This window comes from Rhinopithecus bieti, unplaced genomic scaffold, assembly GCF_001698545.2.
Source record: "Rhinopithecus bieti isolate Rb0 unplaced genomic scaffold, ASM169854v2 scaffold_13704, whole genome shotgun sequence".
Taxonomy (NCBI): Eukaryota; Metazoa; Chordata; class Mammalia; order Primates; family Cercopithecidae; genus Rhinopithecus; species Rhinopithecus bieti.
The window spans coordinates 123,485-137,284 of record NW_016808231.1 but is presented as its reverse complement, the minus strand read 5'-3'; the positions used below and the strand labels follow the sequence as shown (position 1 = coordinate 137,284).

The 13,800-nt window shown below is 45.7% G+C and overlaps 1 protein-coding gene across 1 annotated transcript in view; it reads right to left on the bottom strand.

The window, feature by feature from the left end:
• LOC108538321 (E3 ubiquitin-protein ligase RNF216-like) overlaps positions 1-13,800 on the bottom strand; it is a 108,301-nt gene that overhangs the window by 14,240 nt on the left and 80,261 nt on the right. The window contains 1 exon segment of the mRNA XM_017886367.1: positions 10,190-10,412. Within this exon segment, the coding sequence (XP_017741856.1) occupies positions 10,190-10,412 (223 nt within the window).

The window sequence follows — 13,800 nt, the reverse complement described above, 5'->3', positions numbered from 1 at the left end:
CGCCCATGGCTACTCCAGAAGGTATACCTATGGACCACAGGGGAATACAATGAGTACCATGAGGAAGCACGCGAATGGCACCATAGTGGGCAACACACCCCAAATGCAGGGTCGAGGACAAACGTCAAAGCAGAGAGTGAAATGGAGTCTCACCTACCCAGCGGAACTGGAAGAGCAATTTTTTTTTTTTTGAGACACAGTCTTGTTCTATCCCTGAGATTGGAGTGCAGTGGCGCTATCTCTGCTTACTGCAACCTCTGCCTCCCGGGTTCAAGTGATTCTCCTGCCTCAGCCTCCCAATTAGCTGGGAGTATACCGCCCCACGCCTGGCTAATTTTTGTAGTTTTAGTAGAAGGGATTTCACCATACTGGCCTCCATCCACCTCGGGCTCCCAAAGTGCTGGGTTTATAGGCATGAGCCACCACGCCCGGCTGGAAGAGCACTTAAAAAAAAGAAATAAGGCCAGGCGTGGTGGCTCATGCCTGTAATCCCAGCAATTTGGGAGGCCTAAGCAGGTGGATCATTTGAGGTAAGGAGTTCGAGATCAGTCTGATCAACATGGTGAAACCCTGTCTCCACCAAAATACGAAAATTAGCTGGGCCAGCCTGGGCGACAGAGCGAGACTCCCTCTCAAAAAAAAAAAAAAAGAAAAAAAAGAAACAAGACAAGACATAAGCAGATTGCTTAACAGGGAGGGAGAAGGTTTGTTTCCTTTCCTTGAATTCCTTTGAGCTCAGCAGGGTGCAGAAAGCACTAAGCCTGACACAGAAGACTCTGGCTTGCTGCCTGCTGCAAGCAGGTAGGGTGGGTGGGGAGGGCAGGAAGACACAGCAAGAGTCTGGGGGGATGGCGAGGACCCAGCCTCTTCAGAAACTTGCTGCAGTTGAAGATGGGAAGTGAGGTAGAATTTACCAGAGAGGTTTTAATTAAGAAGAGAGAAACAAAACACACACAAAAATCCTCCCTTAGCTTGTCCCTCAACAACTAAGCCCCACAGTTCTGTCCACGCAGCAGGGTATACACAGGAGAAAATGAAGAAAGAGAAACTATGAATGATTAAAAAGGGGAAAAGATTTGATTTATTTTCACAAATCAGATATGAACTGTAATCACCAGCTACAGGCTGACGGTTCCCAAAATAGCTGTTTGAGCGCTTGGCACAAAACTGTTCTTGCCAAAGCCTTTACGATCCTTTTGAGCCTATTTTTTCAACACTTCTGGTTACCAGGGCTGGCTGTCCACGTGCCTGCTGGTCAGCCTCTTGTGACCATGGGGGAAGAATAGGTGGCTTTTCTTCTTCATTGTACTTTTCCTCCCCTTAGAAAGGTGACTGGGAATTGCAAGTCTCGACTGCTGCTTCCCCTCTGAGATTCTGGGGGTGGGTTGGGGCTGGGATCCAGGTCATGTGTGGCCACAGCTGTTGTTAATAAACTTGCAATGATTTCATGAAAGGCTTCCAAAGAGCTGAAGATTTAGTTTCAAATTATTCCCAGATCAGCCACAGATCGCCTGAGCAACGATGGACCTTAGCCCCCACCGCTTGCTGTCCCCAGCAACAGGAAGTTGGGGGAGGGAGCAGCGGAGCAGCACATGCTGCGCAGCTGTGGCCGGGAAGGGCGGGGAGGCAGGACAGTGTGCTTGGGAGGAGTAGAGACTTCATGGGCTCAGGGCTGGCCCTGGCTTCTGCAGCCACCTCCTCAGGTCAGAGAGGCCCGGCACCCAAATACCACTATCTGGAGCACCTCCCCAACAAGGACATGGAGGTGGGGGCAGAATGTGGCCATGTTTTAAGTCCTGTCAGGGTCAAGTGCTCACCCAGGGGCCTGTTGGGTCTGCTGAAGACGACATGTAGTAACAAGCACCAACAGGCCGTGTGTACTGGACTGTGCTGCCCTGCTTGGGAAAGCCCTCAGTGACATCGAAACCCTATCTGGGACACTGTTGGGGTGGCGAAACTGCCAGGGCCCCTTTCTACTATTTGCAGCTTCATTCATCCATGGGGAAGGAGTCCAGCAAGGTCCCCACCCCTCTGCAAGGCCTACCTGGTTCATAGGGCTCATGGACCCTATGGGCACCTAACGACCATGTATTTGTTGAAGGAGCCAGACATTGGTCAGAAGACCTGGGCTCATATCCTGGTTTTACCAAGCTGGGGGATCCTGGGCTAGTGACCTACACATCATCTCTGTCATCTGCAAAATAGGAAAGCAGTGCCTCCTGGCCCCATGCAGTAAAAATCACACTGCATAGCAAGCTCACATGGTGTTGGCTGTGTGGCTATTAAGAGGAAGATGAAGAAACCGAGGTCAGTTTTGATGACAGATCAATGATCATACCCACCCCCCCCCTTTTTTTTTTTTTTTTTTTAACACACAATGGTATTTATGACAGTGACGAGAAATAACAAGCCAAGGCCAGCTGCGGAAGCTGGGTGATGGGACAACCTGGGGGCTCACTTTATTCTTTTGTAGAAGTAAATTTTGAAGGTTAAGGAAAAAATTCTGAAGCCAAAAATCAGTTTCCAACCTCAAAGTCTAAAATACCTTTCCTTACCAGGTTTCTGCATTTCCTCATCAATCCTCCCTTTCATAGCCTTCCTCCCTAATTCTGACAACATCATGTCCTTCCCCCGCCACTTAAGCCAGGGCCCCAAAGGTCCCCAGGACTTTCTACATGCCTGACCCACCAGGGAGATGCTGCGCTGGCCTGAGGGGAGAAGGCAGGTCTGGAAACAAGCCGAGGACAAATGACCCGGGTGAAAACCTAGGCTACCATTTATTGGCCACAGTCTTAAGCAAGTTCCTTCATCTGTAAAACTAGGATGATACATCTGCCTTCGAGCACTGCTACAGAACTGAATGTATTAACATCTAGAAATGTTAGGCTCAGTCCACTGTTGGTTTGGAAAAATTAGTATGTCTTAACCAAATGGTTAGGCTATAACTGTACCAAACTAAACTGGCTGTAAAAGTCCTAGGGTTTTATTTGAACTGGGCAGGTTTCAAACTCTTATATTCAAAAGACAAAGACATTGTAGAAAACAATTCTCTGTAGTTTCTCGTAGCCAAAACCCAAGACAAACATGGACTTTGTTTTGTACTGAAAGAGAACATGCTGTTTTGAGTTTTGCCATAGTCTCGAATCCAGACTGCCAGGTGCCTGTTCCTCTCACAATTCGCGCTACCACTCCTGTAGCCAAGCAAGGACCAGTCAGTACATTCATGTTCAGTAAAGTCCCAGGATCACTCTTCCCCTACTGCAAAATAACATCTGTTCACTTATTTGTCAAGAGCTGGTTTTCCACTCTGCTCCCTAATTCAGAAAACTGTGGTTTGCTGTGACTGTTCGCTTCTGGTTTTTTTGCTTCCTAAAGAAGACATCTTCTTTATAAGACTCTTAGTTGCCAGGCGCGGTGGCTCAAGCCTGTAATCCCAGCACTTTGGGAGGCCGAGACGGGCGGATCACGAGGTCAGGAGATCGAGACCATCCTGGCTAACACGGTGAAACCCCGTCTCTACCAAAATACAAAAAACTAGCCGGGCGAGGTGGCGGGTGCCTGTAGTCCCAGCTACTCGGGAGGCTGAGGCAGGAGAATGGCGTAAACCCGGGAGGCGGAGCTTGCAGTGAGCTGAGATCCGGCCACTGCACTCCAGCCTGGGCGACAGAGAGAGACTCCGTCGCAGCAGCAACAACAACAACAACAACAACAAAAAGACTCTTAGTTGAATGCTTTTGGCTTCATTTTGATAACTAACAGGGAAAGAAAGTTACTATTCACCACTTGAGCTCTTAATGTGGAGTGGTAGTTCAGGTTCCCAAGCAATCCCTAGTCATTAACGATGAAAACTCAACTTCCCTCCAAAACCATGAGGGGACAACTCCCTCGCTGACAAATAAGAGATTCTTCCTGGCCTTGCTGGTTAATTAAGCCGGAGAACAGGCTTGTGTGACAGTGCACGCTTTGTTTCACTGAACTTCTGAATGGCTTTGTGTTCTCAGAAGCCCCAACAGATGCTGGGTTGGAATTGGATCGGTCTCCTGGTGAGAATCAAGGAAACGGGGCTGATTGCTGTTTTGATGGGAACGGACAAATGGAACAGAATCTCCAGCTGTGGCTACCAGAGGAAATTGGAGGGATTTGTATTTGCCTGACCTTCCTTTCAAACTTTATTTTGAGCAAATCTAGAACCTTTCTCAGGTTAGAAGATAACGATCCAACAAGAAAACAAGTCAGTGCATGCGATGGCACCCAAACAAGGAAACAGCACATGAGAAACCCACACCATCAATCCCAGGCATGGGAAGCAAAGGGAGGAGGCAGCAGAAGACACAGAACAAGGAGGAGAAGAAAGAAAAACGGCGCTGAGAATAGGCCGGACCGTTAACACCCGCCCTCACGCTAACTCCCACTCTGCCCTTTGTCTCTAGAGATAAAATACTGCCTGTGGAGCTTTTCAGAGTTCCAGCTGAAAAAAAAAAATTATTTTTTTCAGGACTCATGAAGTTCCTAGAGATGGTTGCCTCCCACTGTGCTAGCTGTGGGGGGTGGGGGAGGCACTGAGGAGGTGAGTCAGCAGAAGGGCTGTGCCTGGGAATGTCTGTCACAAAGGGGCACAGCCTGCCTGGTGAGCGCTTCCCACTGTGGCTGCACCTCCAGATCACCCAGCAAAAGAAGGATGACTCGGGCTTGGCTTTCTATGTACAAAAAGCCTCCCTTTCTTCCACACATCTCCTCAGTGACAGGAGGACAGGCTAGCTAAAGGTTTCATTGGATCACAAGCTTTGTAATCTGAGTGACTTTTAGGAGTCCCTTATTCCAGCTTCCCACCCAGTGAGGAGCTTGTTCCATGATAAAACATTCCTGAAATGGAGTACACCCGGTTACCACAGAGGACTCACATCTTTTCAAAACCATGAGTAGCTCTCAGGATTATACACATCTTTCCCCTTTTTTTTTTTTAAAGACATGGTCTCACTCTGTCACCCAGGCAGGAGTGTAGTGGCGCAGTCAGGGCTCACTGCATCCCTAACCTCCCCGGCGCAAGCAATCCTCTTACTTCAGATGGGGGAGGAGCTGGGAAAATAGGTGTGCACCACTACCCCTGGATAACTTGCATTTTTTGTAGAGATGGAGTTTTGCCACGTTTCCAAGGCTGGTCTTGAACTCCTGAGACTCAAGAGATCTGCCCGCTGTGGGCTCCTGAAGTGCTGGGATTACAGGCATGAGCCACTGTGCCCAGCCCAATTACGCATTTCTTTTTGTTTCTTTGAGATCAAGTCTTGCTCTGTTGGCCCAGCTGGAGTGCAGTGGCGTGATCTCGGCTCACTATAATCTCTGCCTCCTGGGTTCAAGTGATTCTTGTGCTTCAGCCTCACGAGCAGCTGGGAGGTCCTCCCAGCAATAATCTATAGTGGCTGAGCAGCAGCCCCTTGGCTGGGCCCCACACCCTCTCCTTTGCCACAGTCCCCACCATGCCTTCCTGCCTCCTAGACCTAGTGTGCTCCATCCAGACATCATTTCTGCTACCACCTGCCCCTGTGGTAACTTGGGTCTGTGACCCCAGCAATCCATGCTGTTTGTTTTCTATGTGAAAATTTTCCCATGGTTCTTTCCCTCCATGTTTTAAAGTGCAGATATATATATATATATACACATACACATACACAAGTAAAATTACTTTTTGTACTATTCTAATGTAAGCATATATAAAAATTGACATATCGCCTATTTTTTGGGATATTTAAATGGTGTTGCTAAATTTATACAACTTTAACTCAGTGAAGAGTTGCAGACAGAACTTTGTGAACTTGTCCAACTGTCTCCTGAGGATAACCTTTTCTAATTAAGTGGAACTCCCAGATCAAGAACATGCACTACATCTTCTGATTTGTACACCCTAACTGCCCACTATGCCCAATTACAGTGTAGGAGATGCCAACAAATCTGAAAATTACCTATTAGCAGCCAGATGCTATTTTCATTTCCATTTACTTGATTATTAGGGGTAGCTGTTAGTCAATTCCACCAGATTGTGGCCAGGTAGAAAAGCAAGCAGCTTTTTTTTTTGGAGACAGGGTCTTGCTCTGTCACCCAGGCTGCAGTGCAGTGGCGCGACCATGGCTCACTGCAGCCTTGACCTCCCAGGCTCAAATGATCCTCCTGCCTCGGCCTCCCAAGTAGCTATGACGACAGGCGAGCAGCACCAAATCTGGCTAATTTTTGATATTTTGTAAAGACGGGGGTCTCACTATGTTGCCCAGGCTATTCTTAAACTCCAGGATGCAAGTGATGCTCCTGCCTTGGCCTCCCAAAGCACTGGGATTACAGACATGAGCCACTGCACTTGGCCAGCAAGCAGCTTTTTTCCTTACTTATAATTCTTTTTTTAAGCTTCCTCTGTCCATTTTTGAGTTGAGGTGAATAGACCATAGGGAGACTCCTCAGTATAACATCTTCCACCACAGACATTCTGGCTGGGTCTGTAATGGCTACTACTTCCCGTCTCGCTTGCAGTTGGGGAAGCACGTCATTAAGTTCTGGCTGATAGGACTGAAGAAGTGACCTGTTGCAGCTTCTGGAAGCCTAACATTACTTAAGAGATAGGTAAGCCGTCTCTTTAGCCTCACTCCACCCCTTTGCTGCTTGGAATGTGGATTTATCAGCCAGAGCTCCTTTTTAGACAATGACCACATGTGATCTAGGGGTGGCAGAAGAGAATGCTGGAAGCAACTGGATCCCAGATAAGAGCTGCTAGATCGTCCCTGAGCTGTTCACCTCTGTACTTACACACAGAGGAAAAATACACTTCTGTTTTTCTCTTTTTTTGAGATCCAAAGTGCTGGGATTACAGGTATGAGCCACCACACGCGGCCCCACTTTTTTTTTTTTTGACAGAGAGTCTCACACTGTCACCCAGGCTGGAGTATAGTGGCACAATCTCAGCTCATTGCAATCCCTGCCTCCTGGGTTCAAGCAATTCTGTCTTAGCCTCCTGAGTAGCTGGTATTACAGGTGTGCAGCACCATGCCCGGCTAATTTTTACATTTTTAGTAGAGACAGGTTTCACCATATTGGTCAGGCTGATCTCGAACTCCTGACCTCAGGTAATCCACCCGCCTCGGCTTCCCAAAGTGCTGGGATTACAGGCATGAGACACTGCGCCTAGCTTTAATTTTTTTGTTTTAAATGAAATGGGGTCTCGCTATGTTAACCAGGCTTGTCTTGAATTCCTGGGCTCCCGCGATCTGCCCAACTTGGCCTCCAAAAGTGCTGGCATCATAGGTATGAGCCACTGTGCCTGACCCTTTCCCCCAGTTTTTCATGTATCCCTAATCTTTGTTTATGATGTCATTTGCCACTGAGAATTTATGGTTTCTTAGTCTGGCCTTGATGTAATGCTTCTCTTGATGTAATGCAAGAAATCTTCTCTTCTCCAAGATTACAGAAGCCATTCCCTTCATGCTGCCCTCTCTCTCTCCATGTAGCAGCTAGAGTGACCTTGGAAACATAGCCCCCTACAATGCCCTGAAATGGCTCTAATCACACTCCAGACCTGAGGCCGGCCTCTGGGCCAACCGCTGTCACGTCCCTGTGGCTCTCCACCTACAAACCTCACCCGCTTTCTATCTGATCCCCAAACAGGCCCTATGTGTTTGATTTCCTTGCCAGTCTTGCTCCTCCTCTAGGTTTCACTGCAAATCACTCTGGCCCCCATCTCTTTAAAAGCTGGCCTCCCTCCTCCCACCCGACCATTCTCTACTGCATCACCTGTTCTTCTGACATGGCATTAAATACTCCACAGATTCTTGTAGATTGTATTAGACCGTAAGTCCCATGAGGACAGGGGCTTTTCTGTTCAGACTAGTTCTGGCAACACTGCACAATTAAGAATTAACAGATAAAGGCTAGGCGCAGTAATCCCAGCACTCTGGGAGGCCGAGGCAGGTGGATCACGAGGTCAGGAGTTTGAGACCAGCCTGGCCAACATGATAAAACCCTGTCTTTACTAAAAATACAAAAATTATCTGGGCGTGGTGGTGTGTGCCTGCAATCCCAGCTACTCAGGAGGCTGAGGCAGGAGAATTGCTTGAACCCAGAAGGTGGAGGTTGCAGTGAGCCAAGATCGCGCCACTGCACTACAGCCTGGGCGACAGAGCAAGATATCATCTCAAAAAAAAAAAAAAAAGGAATTAACAGATAAATACACCTATAATTTCTCCAGTGATTTTAATGGCATTTAAAAAATCACACATTAATTTCTGTTTCTGGTCTCTATCTTGTCCCTTTGATCTATCTGCCTATTATTATGTTCACCTACGTGTATTAATAGCTTTACAGTAAAAAGTAGTTTCATTTTCAAAATAAGTCAGTTTTTAAAAATCCTACTGAATTTAGATGTGAATTGCATTAAATTTCTAGGTGACTTTGGATAGAGGTGATCTCTCTGTAATACTGAATGTTTTCTTAGAGGACAGGAATGTTTCTCCACTAAACACTACTGAGGCCCCCTTCACTCTTCCCAGGGAAAGCTGAGAAGTGCCATGTGTCACCAGGCCTGCCTCCTAGTGGCCTTGGTCCGCTTGCTCCAGGTCAGCAGGGAGCTCACTGTCACATACAATTGCCTTTTGGTAAAGATGTCTTCTTGTATTATGACATTATTCTGACCAGGTGTGGTGGCTCATGTCTGTAATCCCAGCACTTTGGGAGGCCGAGGCAGGTGGATCATCTGAGTTCTGGAGTTCGAGACCAGTCTGGCCAACACGGTGAAACCCCGTCTCTACTGAAAATACAAACATTAGCCAGGTGTGGTGGCATGTGCCTGTAGTCCCAGCTACTTGGGAGGTTGAGGCAGGAGAATCAGGAATCATTTGAACCCGGGAGGTGGAGGTTGCAGTGAGCTAAGATCACACCTTTGCACTGCAGCCTAGGTGACAGAGCAAGACTCTGTCTCAACAACAACAAAAAAAATCGTTATTCTTACAGATCAGCTTTGAACAGCGCTTGTTTCTAGTTTAAAATAATTTTAAGAATTGATATATATTTTTTTGAGACAGACTCTTGCTCTGTTGCTCAGGCTGCAGTGCAGTGGCATAATCTTGGCTCACTGCAAGCTCTACCTCCCCAGTTAAAAGTGATTCTCGTGCCTCAGCCTTGTGAGTAGCTGAGATTACAGGGGCGTGCCACCATGCTTGGCTAATTTTTGTATTTTTAGTAGAGACAGGGCTTTGCCATGTTGGTCAGGCTGGTCTTGAACTCCGACATCAGGTGATCCACCCACCTCGGCCTCCCCAAAGTGCTGAGATTATGGACACGAGCTACTGCGCCCAGCCAAGTTTTCCTTTCTTTACATATAAAACACTTATAAATAAAAGTACTTAGAACAGTGTCTGACACATGGTAGGTGCCCAATAAACATTAGCTATGACTGTCTCCAGTATCTATCATACCTTTTACTCTCTTAGCTAAGTGCACTGACTAGCAGTTTCAGAACATAGGATTGCTGATTGATAATGTTATACTTGACTTTATTTTATTACTAAATGCATGCTAACATCTGTATTGAAATTTGGGGTCTAAAATATTATTAAGGAATCATCTTTGTAATACTGTATTTTAAAGCTTAAATCAAGAAGAAATATTTGATTTCTTAAATGTCTTTTCACCATCTACAGATACCATATAATGATTTACGTTAATAGAGGTTGTTAATATTAAACCATCATTGCATTTCTGGAACAAACTCACTTGGTCATGCTTTCTATTTGCTAATATTTTATTCAGATAATTTAAAATCTAGATTATATGTAAGTCTCATAAGAACATCTATAGTTTTATTTGTTAGGGCTATCTCCATCAGGCTTTGGAATCAGTGTTATGCTGGCTTTGAACAGATACATGTATAAGTTTCCTTACTTTGCTCTGGAATATTTCAGAGGGCATAGAATAATTTTATTTCCTGAAGAATTAAAAGAATTTGCCTATAAAACTGTTAGGGCCTGTTGCTTTGAGCAGCATGAGGAGTAGCTGATAATTACTTTCTCAAATTTTTTCTTTGGTTATCAGTCTATGTAATTTCCTATATTCTTCTCCTAAGTCAAATTTTGTTATGTATATTCAAAATATTTGTCATAAAAATATATTTCTATTTTCTCCCTATAAAGCAATAGGCAGCCATGTGTCTACTTACAGTGGGATCGGTCCAGAGAGAGCATCTTGAACACTCTTGGCAAGGGGCTCCTGGGGAGCGGGGATGTTGGCAGAAATGGTCATATCCATTGATAGAAACTCGACAGAGGTAGCACATCTGGGCACCACAGCGGCAAGACATGCGGTTGCAGCCTTCAGATTTGATGAGGCCAGTTCCACACTTGTGGCATTTTCTAATGCGGGCAGCAGTCATTTTTTCTTCACTGAAATAAGAAAACATAATTTGGAGCTGGGAGGGATGACGAGGAGGAAAAAAATATGGCCGTTAAACATTTATTTTTTCCACATAAAATGATCACTTATGCCTTTTTGTGACATTAAACAGTGAAAAGAGCCTAGGTTTTGGAGTCTGAGAACTGCTTCAAAGTTTTAATTCTATGATCTTTGCTAAATTATTCACCTGCATGGAGACTGTTTCCTCATTTTTAAACTGTGAAAACACAACTTTCTCCTGGTGTTTTGAGGATTACAGACGAAATATAAATCACCCTGGCATAGTGCCTAGTAATTGGCATTTAGAAAAGGACTGCTCTATTTGTTATAGGAATCCCTGTAGGCTTAAAATGGAGAGAAAAAGCTGAGCATGGTGGTGCATGCTCAGTTCCGGTGTAATCCCAGAACTTTGAGAGGCCAAAGCAGGAAGATCGTTTGAGCTCAGGGGTTTGACACCAGCCTGACCAACATAGTGAAACCCTGTCTCTACTAAAAATACAAAAATTAGCCAGGTGTGGTGGTGCACACCTGTAATCCCACCTACTTGGGAGGTTGAGGCAGGAGAATTGCTTAAACCTGGGAGGTGAAGGCTACAGTGAAGTGAGACTGTGTCACCACTGCATCCCAGCTTGTGTAACAGAGCGAGACTCCATCTAAAAAAATAAAACAAAACAAAAAACACCACACACACACACACACACACACACATTGTCAAGGAGACAAAATTTAGATAACGTGCATTTAGTACTATTACCTATGAGTCACCTTAGTAGTACATCTGTTTATGATTTTAGTTACTCAGCAACTGTGAAGACACTACTCAATGTTCTACGACTCAAGGTTCTACTTTTCTTTTTTTTTGGGACGGAGTCTTGCTCTGTTGTCCAGACTGGGGTGCAGTGGCTCCATCTCAGCTCACTGCAACCTCTGCGCCTCCCCAGGTTCAAGAGATTCTCCTACCTCGGTGTCCCAAGTAGCTGGGATTACAGGCACCCACCACCATGCCCGGCTAATTTTTATTTATTTTTAGTAGAAATGGGGTTTCACCATGTTGGCCAGGCTGGTCTGGAACTCCCGACCTCAGGTGATCCACCTGCCTTGGCATCCCAAAGTGCTGGGATTACAGGCGTGAGCCACTGTGCCTGGTCGATTTTTTAAATTTTTTTTTGAGACTCACTGCAACCTCCATCTCCTGGGTTCAAGCAATTCTCATGTCTCAGCTTCCCAAGTAGCTGGGATCACAGGTGCGTGCCACCACACCACCACACCTGGCTAATTTAATGCCCAGCTAATTTGTGTATTTTTAGTAGAGATGAGGTTTCACCATGTTGGCCACGCTGGTCTCAAACTCCTGACCTCATGTGATCCGCCTGCTTCGGCCTCCCAAAGTGCTGAGATTACAAGTGTGAGCCACTGCGCCCGGCTAGACTCAAAGTTCTAATGAAAAACTTTTCAATCTGAAAAGCTATGTGCCTAAACACAACTGCAATTTTCTACAGCACAAACCTCCTTTGTAAGAGCACCCTGAGACTGAGGTGTGGCTTTAAGCTGTGGCACTCCAGCTGCCTGGGGCTGTCTGACTTTCCCTGGGAAGCTGCTCAGGGAGAGAAGAGGCTGTAAAAAAAATTAAGGTTACAGTCTTTTCACGAAGACTTGGAAAGACGGTCTACTTGCTTGCTCATCCTGGCAGTGACATGAAATAATAATGGGTATGGAGGGAGAAGAAAAGCCTCCCCTAAAATGGAAAGAGGAATACATAAAGCATGCCTGCAACTCAACATTGCTGAAATGTTCAAATAGCTATTCAACACTGCACATTTACTCAAGTCCTTTGCTTCTGCATTTTTAAGTGTACTACTGGATAGGGCCAGCATGGAGTGTTGTTATGGGATGCAGTGACTACCTAGCCAGTAATATAAAAGTGAACACTGAAACGGGGGAAAAATCATGGTTGATTCCTTCAGAGAAAAGGTGGTTTGGCAACTAGATGCTCAACCAGGCAGGAAACAGCCTCGCAGGATGTGCTCCTGGGGCAGGACAGGAAGAGAAGCCGGAGCTGTGACTGTGGTTTCTGACTTTGCGCTCACACAGGAAGGCTCAGGGCCTCTTCCACGCAGTCAGCGACAGCCTGCACTCCTGTAGTTATCTGCGCTCACCACCAGCCAGTGTGTGGGTAACTCCTCTCTGGGAGCCATGCCCTTCAGATCTCAGCCCATCCCCTTCGTGAGTGTGAGGACGCATGTGTGTATGCATTGTTTTGTTGTAAAATGCACATAAAATTGACTTTTTAAACCATTCTAACATATGCAATTCAGGGATATTTTGAGTATTCGTGATGTTATACAATCAATATCACCATCTAGTTTCAAGAGACTTTTAAAACCCCAAAAGGAAACCCTGTACCCATTAAGCAGGCATTCCCCATTCCTCCCCGCCCTGCAGCCCACAACTTGCTTTTGGGCTCTATAGATTGCCATTCTGAGGCTAGGCAAATACCCATATACCTCTGATATTTCATAGGAATGGAAATCATACATGTGCTTTTGTGCCTGTCTTCTTTCTTTATTTTTTTTATTTTTATTTTTTTGAGACGGAGTCTCGCTCTGTCACCCAGGCTGGAGTGCAGTGGCCGGATCTCAGTTCACTGCAAGCTCCGCCTCCTGGGTTTACGCCATTCTCCTGCCTCAGCCTCCCGAGTAGCTGGGACTACAGGCGCCCGCCACCTCACCCGGCTAGTTTTTTGTATTTTTTTTAGTAGAGACGGGGTTTCACCATGTTAGCCAGGACGGTCTCGATCTCCTGACCTCGTGATCCGCCCGCCTCGGCCTCCCGAAGTGCTGGGATTACAGGTTTGAGCCACCGCGCCCGGCCTGTGCCTGTCTTCTTTCATTTAGGGTGTATGAATATATCACATTTGTTTATTCATCAGTTGATGGATTATTTTTGCTTTTTGGCTATTGTGAATTGTGGTTAAATGAACATTCTTGCACAAATTTTGTATAGACACTTGTTTTCACTCATGTTGGGTGAGTACCTGAGAGTGGAACTGCTGGGTCATGTGGTAATTCTATGTTTAACTTATTGGGGAAAGCCAACTGTTAACTATGGTGGCTGTACTATTTTCTACTCCCACCTCAATGTACACTGGTGTCATTTCTTCTATACCCCTGTCAACATTTGTTTTTTTCCACTGTTTTCATTATAGTCATCCTAATAGGTGTGAAGTGATCTTACCATAGTTTGATTTGTATTTTCGTAATGACTAATGAAGTTCAGCATGCTTTCATGTGTTTGTTGGTCATTCGTACATCTTTTTGGAGAAATACCAATTTACATTGTTTGCCCATGTTTTTTTTTTTTTTTTTTTTTTTTTTTTTT